The sequence below is a fragment of the Drosophila eugracilis genome, unplaced genomic scaffold, assembly GCF_018153835.1.
Source record: "Drosophila eugracilis isolate 14026-0451.02 unplaced genomic scaffold, ASM1815383v1 contig_1781, whole genome shotgun sequence".
In the NCBI taxonomy this organism is placed as follows: Eukaryota; Metazoa; Arthropoda; class Insecta; order Diptera; family Drosophilidae; genus Drosophila; species Drosophila eugracilis.
In genome coordinates, this window is record NW_024572623.1 from 143014 (window position 1) to 162283 (window position 19270).

General features: G+C 41.7%; 1 protein-coding gene across 2 annotated transcripts; it reads right to left on the minus strand.

Annotated features, from left to right (window-relative positions):
- Positions 1-359: 359 nt before the first annotated feature.
- On the minus strand, positions 360-19236 carry LOC108113503 (uncharacterized protein DDB_G0271670). Of its 2 annotated transcripts, XM_017224090.2 has the most exons (6): positions 18551-19236; positions 9148-9397; positions 8974-9085; positions 7876-8449; positions 2341-2943; positions 360-1992 (listed from the first exon to the last, which is right to left on the minus strand). In XM_017224090.2, the coding sequence occupies exons 1-6, from the start codon at positions 18561-18563 to the stop codon at positions 899-901; spliced, it is 2646 nt and encodes an 881-aa protein (XP_017079579.2). In that variant the 5' UTR covers positions 18564-19236; the 3' UTR covers positions 360-898. The 2 variants fall into 2 exon arrangements, with proteins under 2 accessions (XP_017079579.2, XP_017079580.2); XM_017224091.2 differs by lacking the exons at positions 7876-8449; positions 8974-9085; positions 9148-9397; positions 18551-19236 and adding an exon at positions 4929-5005.
- Between the last annotated feature and the right edge of the window lie 34 nt (positions 19237-19270).

Consider the following 19270-nt stretch of genomic DNA (forward strand, 5'->3'; position numbering starts at 1 on the left):
CTACGTAGATTGACTACAGATACAGATGGTTAAGCAGAGGCTTATCACAAAAAAGAAAAAAAGGAGTATACTGTACAGGCGGGTCTGGGTCACAAATCTCTAGCAGATTACAATTTCTAGTGATCGTTTGATCTGAGGCCGATATCCGGAGATCAGACCAATTAGAACATCCAATTGTCGAATTTCCCGCGGCGATTTTGCTTGCTGTATTAGAAAAGAGATTGTATCAAAAAGGTTAGTTTGTTATCCGGGCTAAGATATGTGGATTCTCTAACGCTATCTATCTATATCAGTCGTTTAGAAGAAATTAGGAAAACAAAATCACATCGAAATAAGAAAATAAAAAACATTCAGAAACATTGAATTATTTATTTGCATTATTTATTGGTATTGCTTAAGTTTTAGGCATCATCATCATCATCATTATCAACTCCATCGAACTTTGTATGTTTCTCTCTCGTTTAGTATATAGTTTATAGTACAGTTTACTCATAACTTTAATACATCTTTAAAAAATAATCATAAATCGTATAAACAAAACAAATCGCAATCGAAAGCAGCTAAAAGAAATCACACTCTTCTGACTGCACTTTTCGGAATGTACGAGTGTATAAAAAATACTTATCGAAATTATCAGATATCAGATATACAGGGGCGAATACAAGGTAATATAGCGAAAAACTAAACGGTTTTGGCATGCAAAAACGAGTGATCGCTAGCGGTTTGGATAGATCATTCTGGTGTGTAAGTACAGAACACAGAGTACAGATATTTGGGATTGTCTTGGGTTCGGTCTACTCTACTACGTTCTACGTTTCTAGGCCTGGGTATTGTAGAGTTCAGCACTCGCTAGAAATCAAGGACTCAAAAGCTAGCTAAAAGGCGGTTCTAACTAGGCTCAAACTTGCGTCACGCACTGCGCGTATTTGTCCAGTTCGCTCCTTAAAATCTTGACGCGCTCGGCCTCGGACTTCAGGGCATTTACCAGCTCCTCGATGGTTCGCTGTTGGTTTAGCACTAGTCCTTCTAGTTTATCCACCCGCTGCTCCAGCTGGGTCACCCTGGAGGCACCAGCATCCTGATGGTTATTCAGTTGGCTGGAGGGCTTATCCTCCTGGGACTGCGAGCTGCTGGCGTTGGAGCTCTTTACTAGAGGTGAAACACTTCGTTGATTTCGAATGGCCAGACTATTGGGCCTTGTGGCTCTTGTCTCCTCATCGCTGCTGGCTGCTTGGACCTTGGCAGCTGTCAAACTGCGGGACATGATGGCATCGTTGGTGGTGGTACTAGTGCTACTCGTGGTCACCGAACTGCTGGTCGTTGAGTTCCCCACAAACATGGAGGATGTCACCGCCGAAGATTGCACTTTCGTTGTGGTACTGCTGCTACTACTGCTGCTAATAGCCTGCTCTCCTGCAAACAGTTTGGAGGTCCTTTCGGCCACTGAAGCTCCTCGGGGCTCCACGCTGGGCGAGGTCTTTTTCCTGGTGACCTGCGAAGCCTTCAGCTCCTCCATCCAGGGCGCCTTTTTCTTCTCCCATTCGCGGGGCTTCGGCTTGGCCAACTGTGGTTCCTCGCCCGTGGAATTATCATCTGAAGTTTTACCTCCTGCACCACCATCTTCACTCAGCTCACTGGCACTTCCCGCTCCTCCGGATCCGCCCATCCCACTGCCATTTACGTATACGGAATTGTTATTGCTCTCTCCCAGGACATTGATTGCCGCCGATGGAGGACGTCTCTTCGGCGCCTTGACCCTTCCTTGTCGCATATCCGTGAGTATCGAAGCACGCTCCACCCGATCGAAATCTGTATCCTCCACAGCTATGGTAGCAGCTCTCCGGATGACCACGTTGCCAGCAGCTCCGGATTCAGGCAGTTGATTAGCACCAGTAAGCATCTTACTAGCCGTAAGACCATCAGCCAAATCGTGCGAGACGGCAGTGGTGAGCTTTCCCTCCGGGTTCTTTTTCTTGCCGCCCAGAAGGTTACCTGCAGTTAAAAGATGAAATATCAGCATGCTTTCAAGAACTTTCAGGGGCCTTTGCTGCAACGCTTTTGAACCGACCACCACGACTACTGAAGCTATTCATTGTGAATGTTTCCCTTATCATTTATCTATCTTTGTTTTTTTAGGACGGAAATAATTGTATTAAGCGGACACGATTGTTCGATTGTTTATCTTTGATGGCCTATTGGGAAATACCTTTTCAGCGTTATTTCCTTGTTTTTACGGTCAAAGAACTTTTTCTTTTCATTATTCAGTGTTCAAAATAAGAAATACCTCAGCTAATCGATTGTTAAGCGAAGCATCGTTAGGCTCTACTGTACAGTACTCACCGGCCACAGGCACTCCACCTGTGGGAGTCTTCTTGAGCGGCACACTCGGCTTCTTGCTGAGCACCGGCGGTGGTGGCGACTTCACCTTCTCGTCCATACTCTCCATGGATTTGCTCACTGAGGAGGAGGTCAATCCTGTGGATATTGTGGTGGCTGAGGAGCTGGTGGCACTGGAGGTACTGCTCCTCTGCTGTCCGATGGCCGCAGCTGCTCCCACGCCAGGCGGCTTGGTCAGATCGAGGTTCTTGTTCTCCAGGGACTTCCTTTGGGCGGCCACATTGCCAGTGGGCAGGCCCGTTTCACTCAGAATGTCGTTCAGGGAGTCGCGGGATCCGAAGCTCTCCTTGCGACCCGCCGACGAAGAAGCAGTGGTGGTGGTGCTGGTAGTGCTATTGCTGCTGCTTCCGGTCTTCTTGATGTACACCTTCGATGTGGTGGAGGAGCTGCCTCCGACCTGATCCTTCTGCTGCTGCGTGGTCACCGAAGTGGTGCTGGAATTGCTAGAGTTCGTTGTGGTCATGTGGCTGGTGGAGTTGGCGGTGCTGCTGATCTTCCTCTGGCTCTGCGCCTGCGTGGTGCTCGGTGGCTCGTTGATCGGTGCAACTGGAAAATGGGTAAACAGAGTCAGAGATTAGATACATTAGCCAGCATTAGCACCTGCGAAACGACATGCAAACATTCAACTTTATTTACCAACAGTATAACTCAGTTAAAACGCACAGCAGTCAAAGGAATTAAGAAAGCTTAAAGAATTTACTGACAAGATACTCTTAACTTACAATGTCTTTAAGGCCTACAAATAAGTTTAATCTGATTATTTATATTTATTATCTCCTAAATTGATTGTTTTGGACCAACTTTTTTCGTGGTATTACTAGTTCATTTGTATCTTATAGCCGATATCTACTGCCATTCAGTAATTCACATTCTGATGAGCTGGTCCATGACTAACCATCTCGGCTCAGAACAGCTGAGCAGAGAAACAACTAGAAACTGGTTTTATGCCGACAACTTGTTGCCAAATGTCAATAAAACTAATGTGGAAACGCTCAGGGAAGCAGCGCTCGTAGTACACAAAAACAAACGAAAACCAAAAATCGAACCAAAACTCAAGTTCGAAGCTGAATCTGAATCCGAGGCGTAGGAGCGGATCAAAGCGGGCTAAAATAACAAACGGCAAGTTGCAGACGTCAACTGAGGGGCATAAATAAACGCCAATAAGTGTCTGCGATGACAAAAGCCAAATCGAACTAAGCCAGGCCAAGACAAACCAAAGCAAACCAAAGCAAAAGAGTGAACGCCAACGGAAAGTATTGAGTAACAACTTAAAATGTGTAAAGGTCAGACCCAAAGAAATGGCAATAGCCAACTGGAAACAGCTATCTGAAGATCAGCCAACGAACTGGAAATGCCCTTTAAAACTTGAATGATTTGTGACTGCGAAACGAAGGCGATTTTATGGATTGGTCATGCACTAAAAGCATTTTTGATGCAATTTTCACAAATGTTAAAGTTTTTAAGGTGATTTTATTTCAAATTAGAATAAGAAAACATTTTAAAAGTATTTCTTTTAAACAATAATAACAGACTCATGCCATAGAATACTTTCATTCGATGCATTCCCTATGAAAATAATTAACTGTCAGAGAATCAAGGTTTATTGATGCTATCAAAGTTTTATCTTTTCTCAAATCCACGAATTTACAAAATTATTTTAGTTATTGAGAGCCGTTAAGCGGACCATAAAATGAAACTTTTAGGAGTCCCCCGTCGATGTCAATAATCAATAAAGGTTGACTGAGGCAATCACCTCTAATTATAATCCCACTTGCTCTGGTGATGTCATATCTATACATCAGACTCTCGATGTTGATTAGTTTTTTTCTCAAAATTTAAGCTCAAGTATGCCCAAATTTAGACACACCCCATCAATCTTTCGATTCCCACGGACAAGCCGATGTACCCGAAGCCCAAATGGTGGTAACCGGCCAAAGAATTGGCTTTGTCATGGTCGAATTTCTAATAAGAGGTGGCCGAAAAGAAAAGCGCCCGGCCCAACGACTTTCACTGCTTTTAATGACAAAACAGAGCAAAGTAAAATGAAATTTGCAATAAAGCAAAAAAAAGAGCACCGCGAAGTTGATATCTTATAGCATTGAGTAATTGAGCGTTGGGTGATTGTCATTATTATGGTGATGGCAGTTGTGGTTTTTGTTATTTTTTGGATTTGCTGCCAATGGCTGTATACACACACACACACATACACTCGCCTTTAGACGCATTAGCACGCACACTTTAACACGGGAAAACGAAAGACTTAAGCAACGAACGCGACTTAATGATGACTTCGAATCCGAGACACGCAGCAAATTATAATCATTAATTTACACCTGACTGACACACAAACCATAATTAGAAAAGCGCGCGCCCAAACCGTTTTTCCCCCGACTCAAGCTGATCCGAAGAAAATGAAGGCAACTTCTTGCCCATGTGGCAGAAAAAACATGACGAATGCAATTGCACTCGAACTGGGTAACAAAAATAAGCAATAAAGAAAGCCGCAAGAACGGGAACTGTAGCGCACGCACCACCAAGAGCCAAGAAAAATGATTACTTCTTTCCGCGCCGACGAAAAATATTTCAATAACGTAAATGGTCAAGAAATCAAAGCCAACTGACTTGGCTAGAAAGGTAAACAAAAACGCTGGCGAAGGTACGAAACAGAAATGTTGAGAGCGGAATGATATTTTTTGTTTGTCTCTCGGCTCCTCTCTGGCAACTTGTTGATAAACTAAAACAAAGGGGGCTTGGCCCCTAAAAAAATGGGGGGGAATCCCAGCTAAACGCCGCTAATGACGATGATCATGATGAAGGTGATCCCCTGTGATGATCAAAGAGACTTCCAGCTAAGAGAGAGCGCAAAACGAAAGAGCCGCCAACCGCAAAGAGCCACGTTAAATCGGAATAAAGGTAGCACAAAAACCAGTTACGGCCAACTGTTGTTTATTTTAATGATGTTGCTGCTGCTCAAGTGTCGAAGGCGGCCGCCTGAAAAACTGCGACGTTGACAAAAGCAAAAGCCAAAGCAGAAACTAAATGCCAAGCATAAATTTTGCAAAACTCAAAACCAGCAACGCTGGAATTCCGCTGGCGACCGCAAAGTATGCTGCGAAATAATTTGTATTAATTAAGTATAATATTTCAACTTTTCCCAAACAACAAATTGCCAGGAGTTCGAGCAATGCGGGGAAAACTCTTTTTTTTCGCAGAAACTGCACAAACAAAACAAACAAGTTTTCCGGTCACCCATGCAAATGACAAAACAAACTCTTCGCCATTCAAACAAACAAACATGCACCGCAAATTGAAAAGAAAAACCGATCGTAAACAAAGCGCTTTGATTCGGTTTGCCATGCCACAAAAACGCTCCCCCTTCTGCCACGCCCACCCCCTGGATGCAGCCTCTTCTTTTCTACGCCTGTGGCATTGCAAAATCCAAAGAAAGGCAAATAAATAAACCAATGCAGCGGAGGATTAAAGATGCAGCCAAACTAAAGTTATTTCATAACAAATTATGGATACCCTACAAAAACCATACATCTGATAGATTTCTGGTATAATATGTATCAAATATGTTTTTGGTATTTCAAGATTGATAATAGATATTTATAATATTTTATAAGTTGGCGAGATAGTGTTTGATGTACCTCATGAACAAAAAAGATAGTGCTTTTGGAACAGTGATGAATATTTTAAGTACGTAAATATTTTATATACTTCTTTTCAGGTTTAATAACAATATATTTCCAACAGAAAGTAACTTTTACAAACTGCATAACAAACAACTCATCAATATACCCTCCATCAACGCAATGGACTACTCAACTAAGCAAATCATAAATCATAGAAATTATGAGCCAAGAAGGAAGAGGGGCGTTCAAAGCCGAACAATTTTCCATTTCATATAAAAAACGCCTCAAGGAGGCACCAACCAAGCCGACAGAGAAAGGAAAATGAAAAGTGGCCGAAAAAGAAGTAAAGAAAAACAAGAAAAGTCAAGAGCCCAGAGGAAAATCGGGGAGGGAAGAGGGAAGTTGGAGGGGGAGGAGGTTCACTCTGGCTGCGGCTGCCTACTGGAAAAACTCGTTTACATACAAATCGTGGTGATAAAGCTGGCCATACGCGCGCCCAAGAACTCGAAAGAGCCGCCTCGCTGCGTCCGCCGTGGGATGCGGACACCGTCTATAGCTCCGGGACCCATTCCGGACCCGGATCCGGATCCCATTCCGCTTCTGGCACGGGTTCGTGGGCGTGGCAGCGGTGGAGCTGCTGCATTTTGTACCAGTTTTAGTGTTTTAGTGTTGTGTGTTTCAAAGTGTTTGCAGTTTCGTTTATTAAACACCCAAAAATCGTGGAAAATCGTAGTAGAAAGAGAAGTACAAGTAGAATAAAAAGGGAAGGAGAGGAAGAGAAAAGTGTTGAGGAAAATTACAGAGAGAAAGAACAGCGACTCGGAGTCATAATGTACAAAAATGTGAGTGGAAACATAAAACAAGAGATAGAGGTACTAGTAGATAGGAGGAAAGTAAACAAAATTTCCCATAAAAGTCTGGAAACGAAAAGCAAGTCATGAAACTGGGAAAAACGAAATTGGAGATATGGTTTAACCGAAACATATTTGAATGGGTTTATTGAAAAGTGCGTGAGGTGCGTGTAATGGAGGTGATGTATCTGAGGTGCCAGCTATTTAATTGGGAAAACTAGCCATCAAGTGATAAGACCGCGTATCTAAAACTAAGTCCCATTAGCTACTGTCTTCGGATGTCAATGGAGCTGATACTTAAGCCTGCTGACACTGAAAAGTTGTCTTGCAAAAGGCGCCGCATGACAAATCTATTTTCTCTAAAGAAATTAGCTATATATTTTCTACTACAGTTTTATAATCAAATATTTACATCTTTTTACATAGGTATCAGTTTCAGTAATTAGTTTTGTCCTCTGGTAAAAGCCAGACTAACATCTACGCATTAAAAGCCTTGCATTCAAATATAATAAAAAAGCTTGTTAAAAACCTTGAAAATCAACCATTTACGAGGCGCCAATAAAAAGCTTCGAACACAAATCCCTAGTTAAATATAATTCCATTACGCATCGGTGATAAAGTTATCTGATTCATATTCGCCAGCGGCAATTAAGTCATCTACAAATTTCGCAGAGACGATGGAAAACCAACGATCCGAGAGATATGCAGCGAGTGGGGTGGTCGGGGAGGGAGTGGCTTGTGTCTTTTCTTTTAATTAATTCAATTACCAAACAAACGTTTATTGACTTTGATCCCCGCTACGTCACGACAGCCATTTCGAAGTCTAACGACTTGGGTTTTACGTTTTACAGCCGATGCGTTTGGAAAACTGCCTCCAATTAAGAGGGGAAAATGCATTGATGAGAGGTGGAGGCTTTGATGACAACAAACTTGACAGACCGAAATCAAAAATGCGATATGATTGAGCGGGGAAAACCCTGGTGAAAACTCACCTTCCGAGGGTGCCAGCATTTTGACAAAGTTGTCGGGAAAAACGCCCACTTTGCCGCGGATTTCTCCTTTCCACCATCCTTTGTCCGGCAACTCGGTGCTGATCACTGTGATTATGTCGTCCACCTTGAGCTCCAGTTCATCGTCATTCTGCGGGGCGTAGGGGAACTCCACCCGGCAGAATTCCCGCTGGGGCTTGGGTGGCAGCATGGGTACTGCCGTTGCTGTCGCTGTCGCTCCAGATCCCGATCCCGAAGCTATGGCCGCTGTTTCCGCTGGAGCAGAGGTTCCTGCTGCAATTACTCTGCTCTTGGTTGCCTGCTTTGTGGTGGCAGTGGTGCTGGTGCTGATGGTCCCTCCTCCTCCTCCTCCTCCTGCAGTTGATACTGTGGATGTGGCTGCCACATTGGCCACATTCGCCGCCTTGGACGTCAACGACGACGTGGTCACGGTGGCGCCTATTGTCGGTGGCCGTTTGGAGGCCAAAATGGGAGACGGCTCAATATGTTGCACAAAGTTCGATGGGAAGACGCCGACTTTGCTGCGCAGACGACCGCGCCACCAGCCTTCCTCGACCTAAATGAGAAAACAGAGTGGAAGAGCACTGAGTGAAATGAACAGACTGAAACCGAATGTGCTGCACTGAGAGAAAAGAGCGCAAGTTCTTGGGGATTTAGGGAATAATGAAAAGGTAGTAAATCCATTAAGATAGCTATTCTTCTCTTTGTAACTTTTCAACTGATAATAACATTTATATGATATCATTTATGATATAACATTTATTATTAAATGCATATTTTCACTTTGAGTAATCCTAAAGTTCTGAATATGACATTTTGATTGCTCATAAATATTTTATATATTTAATTTTATAACAAAGAAGCATTATAAAACAATGCAAGAAAAGATAAAATTTGAATATTTTATACTTAAAAGAAAGTTTGTCAACCAAGAACTTTTATATAAATCGAATTGAATTTTCTTAGACACTTCCTTTACTCTTTCTCTCAGTGCAGAACGAATTTCAATTTCCATTGGCCCAATAGGTTAAATGGGGGTAGCAAACGCCCCACCACCCCCGTGGCCCTGCGTATACGCACCTCCCCTAGGAATTCAATGACATCACCCACGGCCAGCGTCAGTTCGTCGTCGTTGACTTGTGTGTAACTGTAGATGACTTTGCAGCGGCGATTCGATGTCGCGGATTTGTCCCTGAATTTGGAAGAATGTAAACTCAGATATTGCGTCATTTAAAGTGGTCAAAGTGGACGAACCTCAGTTGGACAGATGTTCCCTCGTCGAGGTGGTCGCCACTGCCAGTGGTCCCATTGCCGTTGCTGCTGATTCCGGCCTCCAGTACCCGGACAAAGTTATCCGGGAACATCCCCGTGACGCCCGAGGTCTTCAGGGTGCCCTGCCACCAGCCGCCGGGCATCTGCTTGATCCGATGGATAATGGCACCTTTCTGGAGATCCAGCTCGTCGGGCTCCTTGGCCGCATATTCGTATTCGACTATTGCACAGACTGAAAGTAAGAATGAGTTGGTTAATATGAGAGAATCCTTACTAATTACTAGTTACTTAAAGCTTAAATTATTGTGGTTAGGCAATATTCAGAGGTATCAGGAGATTTCAAGGAGTAACTCAGTCGCTGAGTTACCCAATTATGGCATACAAAAAGCATGTCATGTTTGTGCAAATATTTACAATAGTATCGGGTTGCGCAACGTTTAACCTACTCTAATGCCCATCCATATACACAGATACACATATATTTAACCCCCTTCTGAAACGTGACATTTGTGTTTTGCTTTTCCCGCTTTTGGTTTGCCGATGCCGCTGAAAAAGTAAAAGTTACATGACACTCCATCTACGGAACGGGAATAACAATTTCTGTCGTGGGCGATGACAAATCACGGATCAAGTTTTGGGATTCCGTCTCCACATCCACATTCACGTCCACTTCCATCCATCAATCAAACAATTTGTCTTATATGGGTCACTGAGTGCTTGGCACTGCGGCACAACAGATATTCCCCGACTATAATTGCAATCTTAGCTTGAATGAAGTCGTCTAGTGCCACTCTGTGATTATCGCTAGACGCAAATAAGTTCATGACTAATCTTACGGACTGAGAAAGCTTACAATATTCTTTAAACTTCATAAAACAAAAGTAGATAATGCAGTACTTTGTTGCTTGATAGACTCATATCTCAACTTAGCTAAGATGTTTTGGTAGATTACATTCTGGATTATCCATGTTCAGCCTCATCGAGCACAGACCATCTACTTCCTTTCTAAATGCAATGCCATTAAGTTTAGACTCTGACTTTCAGTTTCCAATAAACCACTCTCTCCAAATCCACTCTTAATCATCAGCATCCCAAACAGAATACAATTTGTCATGACGCATGCCAAAAGCAATGAGACCATGACTGACTGACATTTTATTAAAAACCAGCATTATAAACTATATTTGCCGAGTCGCAGAAGGCGACAGCTTGAAAATGTAAATTGAAATTTTAAATAGCCACAACGCTGAACTTATTTGGCTTTTGGAGGTTGCTGCCCCCGCACGATTGACTCGGTTTTTATTCATTTCTTGTTTTTCTCGAGTGTTTGGATGCCGTGTCCAATTTTTGATGGCTCGTGTGAGTAATGGAAATACCCTCACGGAAAATGATAAAACTAAGCCAAGCCATCCGCTGTGTTTGTGGTAGGGGAAGAGTATTGAAGCCTCTTCGGGGAACTTAAACACATTGGAAACACTTATTGGCTTAGGCTAAGAAACAGAAAGAAACCCGAAGAGGGCCACAAATAAACAAACAATAAAAATAATAAATTCCTAGGCTACGTGATGTCGTTTATATCGACACTTTTTATATGGGTCAGTTTATGAGGGGAAGTCGCTGTCGTCTAATACCAACTACTCATCAGAACTCGATGAGTAATGTGTGGAGGGAAATGGAAAATTGTCATTGCCTAGCCAACTTTTAATGAGTGTAAAATCAGCCATTGGCGCTGATCGCTTGATGGCATTAAAGCGTCTCGAAGTGCTTTCCATTTTCCGCTCGTTTCGATTTAGCTCTTAACATTTCTTTCAATGACAGCCGTTTCGGGGGGTTTCTTTGGAGGAGATGGGATGGGGCCACCGGCAGCGAAGTGACTGCCAATCGAAATCCAAAGCAGTTTCGTCAAGAGCGAAAAGTTATAATTTCACTCCAATTAACGTCGCAATCGCAGTAGTTTCAGTTCCAAGTCCAGTTCCCGAAGACCGAAGACCGTCTGAGATTCAGATCCGGCGATGAAGTGGCAAAAGTGCTGCAGCAAGGCTACGCAATAACAACAAACGGACGGGCAGACGGGTGGACGGACGGAACCATCAAAGTCTTTAAAGAAAAGCTTGGAAAACGAAATACAGCTGGCGATGACACTCGGATCGTGAGCTCTTAAGCAATAATAGGGACTTAAACACTAAGTTTAAAAGTAATTAATCTGAGTAATGAAAGCTTAAGACTTTGAGTAAAGATTTTTACCTTAATCTCTGTTAAAAGCAATTGAAGTTAATATATTGTTAAATTTAAATGAGTTCTTTTGTTTCTAACATTTAAATTTTGACTTTTAGTGATATTTCGTGACACGCTTCCATCGCCAGCAAGTGCCAATTTGTATCTAGGCCAACGGCAGTCGACTGGCCCATTCGTATCTTGGAATCTTTTTTTATGAGTATCCGAATGGCCAGGTATCTGAGTCTCTCAGTGTCTCAGCCACACTGTTTAACCTACGCGACTGTAAAAGGCAAACAAAACGACAGCCAAATGAACCTTTAATGCGGTTTTTGTTTTTCAAACTTTTTCATCTTCCTCTCCGGCGATTTGCTGCCGCTTTTCTTTGTTTTTCGCTCATGTGCTGGGTACGCCTGAATAACAACAATAACCGACCGCAAAGCGCGCTGAATGGGTCGAAAGAATGGAGGAGAGTGTTGAAAGAGGGCCCAGAATGGGCGGTATGCAGCCGAGAAATGAGCCGCGTCTGGAAAACCTACACTGGAGAAAAAATAATACTTATAATGTCCCAAAAATGTTTACATCAAATCTTTTGAGATCGTGTAAATGGGTAGATACCTTCCGTATGATTCACACTAAAAGTTCCCTCTTGATGTTCCATCAAAATTTACCATTTTTCTATATAAATTTGTTTCCTCTGCACAAAAATGGTGAAAATCGGTTACCAAGTGGTGGAAAGCGAGGAAACGCGCAGCAGAGTCGTGTGAAAAGCCTGATGAAAGAGCCGAGAGCCGACTGGGAAAACCAAATGTGTAAATGTGTCAAAAGCGGAGAAAATCGCATGGCAGCAGCAGCCGCCGACTGCCGCCGACAGAGGGCGTGCTGGTCGTCATGGTCTTGTGGGTGTTTTGGGTTGCATTTCGCCTTGTAACATTATCGTATCTCCGATCATTGTGATATCGGGTTTTGTTGTGAAGTCAGCTTCCCCAATGCCAAACAGCTCATCATGTATGCCATAAAGATATGCAAATCGCTTGCTGGATAGTTAAAAATATGGCGCGAAAACAGGTTAAGGTGTGAGGTGTTTTTTGATCAGGGGAAATGCGATGTAAATATACCCTAAAAGGGGTATGTCTTCTTCATAATCCAGCTCGAAAAACCCTTCACCTTACTTTAATACCACCTAATAAAATGTTTTATAAATATAAATTACACAAACTTGTTCCACAATCTGGAATACCCATACAATGTTCATAAGAATACAAAGTTAAGTAATTTTCAGCTGGCTCTCCGACGTTATAGCTCCTTCCCCTCCAACCCGTCTCATCAACATTCTCCCCCATATACTCGACTACCTAAAGTTCAACTGATGCATCCCAGAGATTACCGAAACGGGTCAGCTCTACATATAACATGTAAAATATAACCTGTAACCGGTTCGGGTGAGCAGCTGCATTTGTTTGCTGTTGGCCAAGGGTGCGGCAAAAGTTCCAAAGTTCCGTTCAAAACAAACACCTCCAAAACACCTTCCCCCGCCAGCTAGCATCACCTTCTGCCTCCCACCATCCGCTTCAGCTTTGAGGTGAGCAAACAAGAACATGCTAATTGGTTTAACTATCGGTTTTGGCTGCCTTTGAATTTCGGTTTTGCTTGGTTTGTCTTCGAGGCACAGAGAAAAAATCTGATAGTGTAACTTAACTTAACTTGAACTTTGTAAAATGTTTAATTAAATTGATGTTTATTAAGAATACTTAAAGAGCAAATAGTACTATTTACTTAATAGAACAAAAGTCGAAAGATAAATGCTAAAATTCAGGACTAACTACCATGCGGAATTCTTTCTTAACCCAATATATGAATGTAATACATAGTTTCTTAACTTTTACCATGATTCCTTAGATTTAAAGATATTTTTCTCAGTGCAGTGATTCCAAAGGTGCGATGTGGATGGTGGGGGAGATGCCATGAACCGTAAACGGTAAATTGCCTTTGCGTGAGTTCGACTTTTAAATATGCAAGTCCCCGAGGTTTCAGGGGGCTTTCGAAGGGGAGAAGCCAACGAAGGGGTTATCCACATGCATAGCTGAGTACTGCGATGGTTCAGTTTGGTGCGGATATAGTGAGTTAATGGAGCCGACGCTGACCTGTCTGCCTGCCTCTTTTCTTTGGGGGCGGGCTGCCAACTGCAAACTGGCGTGACCCGGTTAAAACTTTTATTTGTTATATTTGGGCCAACGAGGGGGCTTAAGTGCTTTCAAGCAGGCACAGCAGTGCTGGATATTGATCGGCAAATGTTTAATTTGAAATTTAATCAGCTCTATAAAAGAATGATAAAAGAAAAAACTAAACTAATATGAAATATTTGATATTCCCTTAGTTTTCTTAGAACTGAAGATTTCACTCTTTTGGTAGCTTTTACTCCGTAAATACATTTCTTATACTCATTGCTTTTCAACCGTGCATGACTGAGCATAAAGAAACACCTTTCCGAGCAGCAGCTGCAGCTTATAAAGGTCTTAGGCCAACCCTCATTATAATTACTTTGTATGCAGGTCAGTCCTTAGCTTCAAAATCAATTCCAGAGCACACGAGAGAATGACAAAAAGTTCAGTCGTTGAGCCAGCAGAAGTCAAAAGTCAATTTGTCCCTGCTCTCCGTTTTTCCTTTTTACGACCTCAGAAAGTAAAAACACAAACACATCCTTGCCAGGCCCAAGCACCCAGGTGACCTTGACTTATGAGCTTTCGCCGGCCCCTGAAGCACTGAAATGAAGGCAATTGCTCAAGTTCAAGGCCGCACATTGCGTGTGAAAGACGGAGGCACTAAACTAATTCGCTTGTCGCCAAATGAGCTGCACTTCAATTGGTTGTAATTGTGGGAATCGCAGAGAACGGAATTATGTTGCCCACATGCTCAAAACTCTCCAGAAACTGACATTTTATGAATCAAAACCAAGTGATAAGCAGGGGGACGCCCTTATCGATGGTGTGGAAAACTGCAGACCGATAAACAATGAGTGGCATTCACATTCGGGTTCGATTAAGTCATGGCCAAAGGTGTCGTCATTAACACGCGTGACTACATGAAAACACTGGAAACTTAAACTTCCGATATCATATTTTGAAATGTAAAATTTGTAAGTTCTCTCAGTGTAACCCTTCTTATCACATTACCTTTATTCAGGCCCTTATTTCATTATCTAAACTATGATAAAGCCAAATAGTTAATATTAGACTAAAAGTTCTTCAGGCAATTTGGATGAGATAAAAAAGGCCAAGAGATGTCATAAATTACTGCCTTCCAAAACGATTAGGAAATGTTTTCAAGTGTAGACCCTCTTATGGGGGAAATCACTTCACCCTTGACCATCATTTGAATGCATTTCCATTTCAATTGAACGCGGCAGCCCAACCGAAGGCAAACGAAGCATGGAAAAGCTGACGAAACGTAAGTTTCAATTGAAATGACCAACCCCCTGCCCCTGCTACTCGTTTTCCCTGTCCGCCCATGTGATTTGTGTGGCAATATGTTGAAGCGATCGCTGCTTGATTCCAAAGAGTTTACGATGGAAAGTGTTTAGGAGCAGAGCAGCCATCCCATTCAGCCATCCATCAGCAATTGCAGCTGATGAGCTGTGCATTAGCCAAATGAAAGGGGGAAAATGTGCAGCTGGAGGTCAAGAGAGTCCAGCTGATTAAAGCGGCTTTTCCGAGGAGTCATACATGTGAGTGATCAACTATTTTTTATGGCTGATCATTAAGAAAATTGATTAAATAAAATATTACAAGCATTAGCTCTTCTTATCAACCAACTATTTTTGTACAGTCGGACAATCTGCATTAGGAAAAGATAAGAAAGCAAGCGACTAAGTTTGGCATATAGTATAAGAAACATATCTAATACCCTTTGTTAGGACTCTCTGTTATTTATGTTCAGCAAGCAAAGAGAAAGAACAGCAAACAATGAAAAAATATTGAGGGTTTAAATTATTTAATCATAATTAATCACATAAGTAAACACAGTAAAAGCTTTAGAATTCTGAGGAATCCACTGCTACTAAATCCACTCAAATTCCATTGGAAGCGAGGCCTTGGAGTTCATTGGGGTCTTATCAGTTCATTGATATGGAATGCTATATAGTTTACCGATGAGCCCGCATATTTCTTCCCAAACATAAAGATAATCGGAATGGGGCCCAAGGCAATCCAAGTAGAATTTCTAGATCGTTGAGCAAACAATTTAGAAACTTGTCATGCATTTTGTTTGTTTGATAGAATCCCCACTCAGGGACGGAAGCATATATCGCAGAGTGAGCGGGAGAGTTCATATCTCTAATTTTCTATTTATTTCCCTTCCCCTTTTTTGATAAGAGAGGCCAGCAAAAGTCTGAGGAATCGTGATAAGATAGGCGAAAAAGCAAGCTAAAATACAATTTTGCCATTCGAATTCGAGGCTGAGTCACCGCAGACACAACTGTTGAATGCACTCGACCAGCGAAAAACGAAAAACAAAAATAAGCTGCGAAAAGTAAATTATTTGCATATCAATAAAGCGGTTCTGTTCGCTTCGCCAGCGACGAAATGCAAACGAAAAATAATTGAAAACAGAATTTAATGTTCTTTCCATTTTTTAAGCATTGTAAATGAACACCCTTGCCACGGCATATCCGGCCATTATTTAAACTTATTTAATATCTCATATTTGGAGGGAAATGAACTTTTCTGTCATACATCAGGTGGCTCAATAGGGTTATCAAAGTAGCGAGTAAACTGAAATCCTCTTTACTAACTTACACAAACTAAAAAGTTTATGGTAAGATTTATCATTTATAGATAACTTTAATATTGACAAATTTTAAGAAGTATTTATGACAATGTACCAAGCAAAAATCAATTAAGTTGAACCTTTAACTTGGAATTTTTATATCTAAGCCTTCCCTAATCAATGACTCTTCCCTAATCAATGACTCATATAGATAGAGTATTCCACCATCGCCAAACTCATGTCCCGAATTCGCGAGTGTCGTGAGCCATTCTGCGAATTAAAAGTGACTCATGAAGTGATCCATCAGGTCTCACAATATGAGGAGCATGAAGAATTTGTAGGCAGAGAAAGAGTTTTATAAGAAGTGGCTAATGGTAATGGGCTGAGTGAGGGCGTGGTCCCCCCGGAGTTCTTCATTAACCCATTCCCAGCCCACGCAAAATGTCATTCCAGAGATCCGGGCGTGGCAAGAGCAATTTATTAAATTGTCAGGAGAGCCTTGGCAGAGGGAGTGTTGGAACCCCCTAGATATGGATATGATAAGAGAAAAACCTAGCGAAATGTGGCAAATAAGAAATCTGATTAAATGTTTTCCTTTGGCGATTCATTTGTGTTGACCATTGATTGCCATTGTTGTCTGTTTTGTGTTTTGTGTGTTGTGTTGGCGTTACATAAACGCCACTCGGAATCACTTAAACAGCAGAAGAAAGCAGCTTTGTTTGGGATGCAAATGTAGCCCGGAATACGAGTGAATGTGTATGGAGAGCTGGCCTCTTCCATTGTCTGTCCAGGTCCCATGGAAATTGTTCATCAAAAGAAATCATCAGTGAAAACTGCTGCGGGTGCGGTGCATATTTTTTAAGGAGGGGCATTCAATCAGCCTCCATTATCAGCCGGCAACATCGGGGAAATGAGGAGTACAAAGACCGGAGCTCTGCTCAGTCTTGGGCCTCCACAAAGAAGCCATAACAAGGTTGAAACGCACATTAAGTTTTATTAATATTGTCTGGTCTCTCCTCTGTAGTTCCTATCGATCCCGGATTATCTCTTTATAGAGCACTGAACAGTAGCCGAAGGGTCAGAAAAGGGTCGGCTTTTGAACCGACTGTAGGAAAATTGTTTATACAAATTCTGTAAATAAAAGCTGAGCTTGGAAAATACAGAAGGAGAGGAAAGTAAAGCGACTATATTTAGATTTTGTTTTGCCACCAAATTCAAGGTTATAAAAATACATTTGCAATTAGCAAGTGGTTCCAAATTGAACATTTCAATAAAAGGTATTCGATAATCTGCATTTGAATGCTATTTTGCAATACCTTAAATAAACATAAAACTGCAGTTGAAAATCTAGAGCATCGACACATATTTGGAATGAATTGTATTTAAATTTAAGACAAAGCTGTCTTTTCGAGGAAGATACTTTTAAATTTAAGCCATTAATCAGCAGCCATTCACGGCGATTTACAAAAGAGTTAGTTAATGTAAGAAACCGCAATGTTTTCATCGGATTTCGCTCTGAATCACAGTTTTTTGCTGACCTGAGAGAGGGAAAATTTCCACTAATTTGCATCGCAGAACATTTGTTCTCCGGTTCCCATTGTGAATTAGAAAAGTTTTCAAGGGGTTAAGGGTGGCGAGGGAGGAGGAGGGCTAACATTAACCCAAGGGGCAGCGAAAATAAAATTGATGGCAACATGAAATCATCAAAACACAGAAATTCTCATTTAAAAGACCTTTTCTTGGGCCAGCCTCTAAAACCGGTTTTCATGTTATTTTGTTTTAACCTTTATTATTATTTGTTTGTTAACCAACTTTTGGTTTATTGCTGTAAAAAGCGTGGTCGTTAAAAGTGTTAAAAACTAAGCTGGCTTTAACAGAACCGTTAGTCAGTCAGCGGATTTGAGTCCAGTCGAAAGGAAAAACAAAAAACAAAGGAAAAACGAGTGTCCTTGGGTTAAGATGACACACCCACCCCGAAAAGCAACAATAACAAGAAGAATTTTTCGGGCGCACAAAATGCGAATATGACGAACAAAAGGCAGACGGCAAAAATAGGCGGACCCACCCCGAAAAACTAGGAAAAATACAACAACAAAACGGGAAAGAAATGGGAGATTTTGGAAGCTGAATTTCAGATACCCTCGAAGTTAACTTTTTTGACACCTTTCGAGTTTAATTCCATGAAATCTTTCTCATTTTTTGTTATTTATCTTAGGTAATATCATACCCAAATGCAGTTCGAGATTCAATAATGTAAGTAACCATACAATACAGTCTTTAATAGTTTCTATCTATCTTTAAGATACTAAATCCGATCTATCAAAGTGAAAGATATTTCAATAGGGCTAATGTATACGCTAGTAATATCTCCTTTGCAGGGTATCAAAACTGCAGGAACGATACTTACTGTTGTTGTCCATGTTGTTAACTGATTACTGGTGCCCAGCGTTTTCAGCAGGTTCAATGCACGGCTGTATTTTCTTTTTTTATTGTTGTATCTTAAATACGAGTTTATGAATCACGCGCGTTAGCCGCGAAAAAACGGAAGGTAGGAATTACCTAGAATTTATATACACAAGTATTTCTTCGACGTGTTTTTTTTTTTATATTTATTTTGACCCTGTTCGCAGTTAAAATTCAACAAAGAGCGAGAGGGACAGAGACGGGGAGAGAGTGAGAGGGAGAAAGAGAGAGCGCATTTAATTCGCGTCACGTAGAAAATGCCGCACCGATTTTGTAGTTGTTTTAATATTTGTTGCAGCTCTTTTTTCTCTTTATTCGTTGCACTTTTCGCTTCTTATCTTCCTTCGCTTCCTTTTTGGCTTCGTATTTCTTATTTGTTGGCACGCACTTGCATTTCGTTTTCCGTTCCCACACTCATTCGTATGCACTTTTATTTACTTTGCTTTGCCACTGATTTTCTGCACTTTGCAACTGGTTTTCTTTTGAATGCCGCTAAGCTTTATTTATTTTCGGTTACTTGGTTGGATTTAATTAAATGCGCTTTTGGCCAATAAATTGGTAGCAAGTAAGCGAAACGCGAGCACGGCGACGAACACCCACAACAACCGTTCGCTGCACACGGCGGTGTGACCATTAACTATCACTGGGAAAATAACGCCGTAAC

Excerpts from the sequence above, each read along its gene's own strand:
- LOC108113503 (XM_017224090.2), bottom strand. Across the intron at positions 9,086-9,147 it reads GGAACATCTGTCCAACTGAG|GGACAAATCCGCGACATCGA; the intron begins GTTCGTCCACTT and ends TTCCAAATTCAG. Across the intron at positions 8,450-8,973 it reads TCATTGAATTCCTAGGGGAG|GTCGAGGAAGGCTGGTGGCG; the intron begins GTGCGTATACGC and ends TTTCTCATTTAG.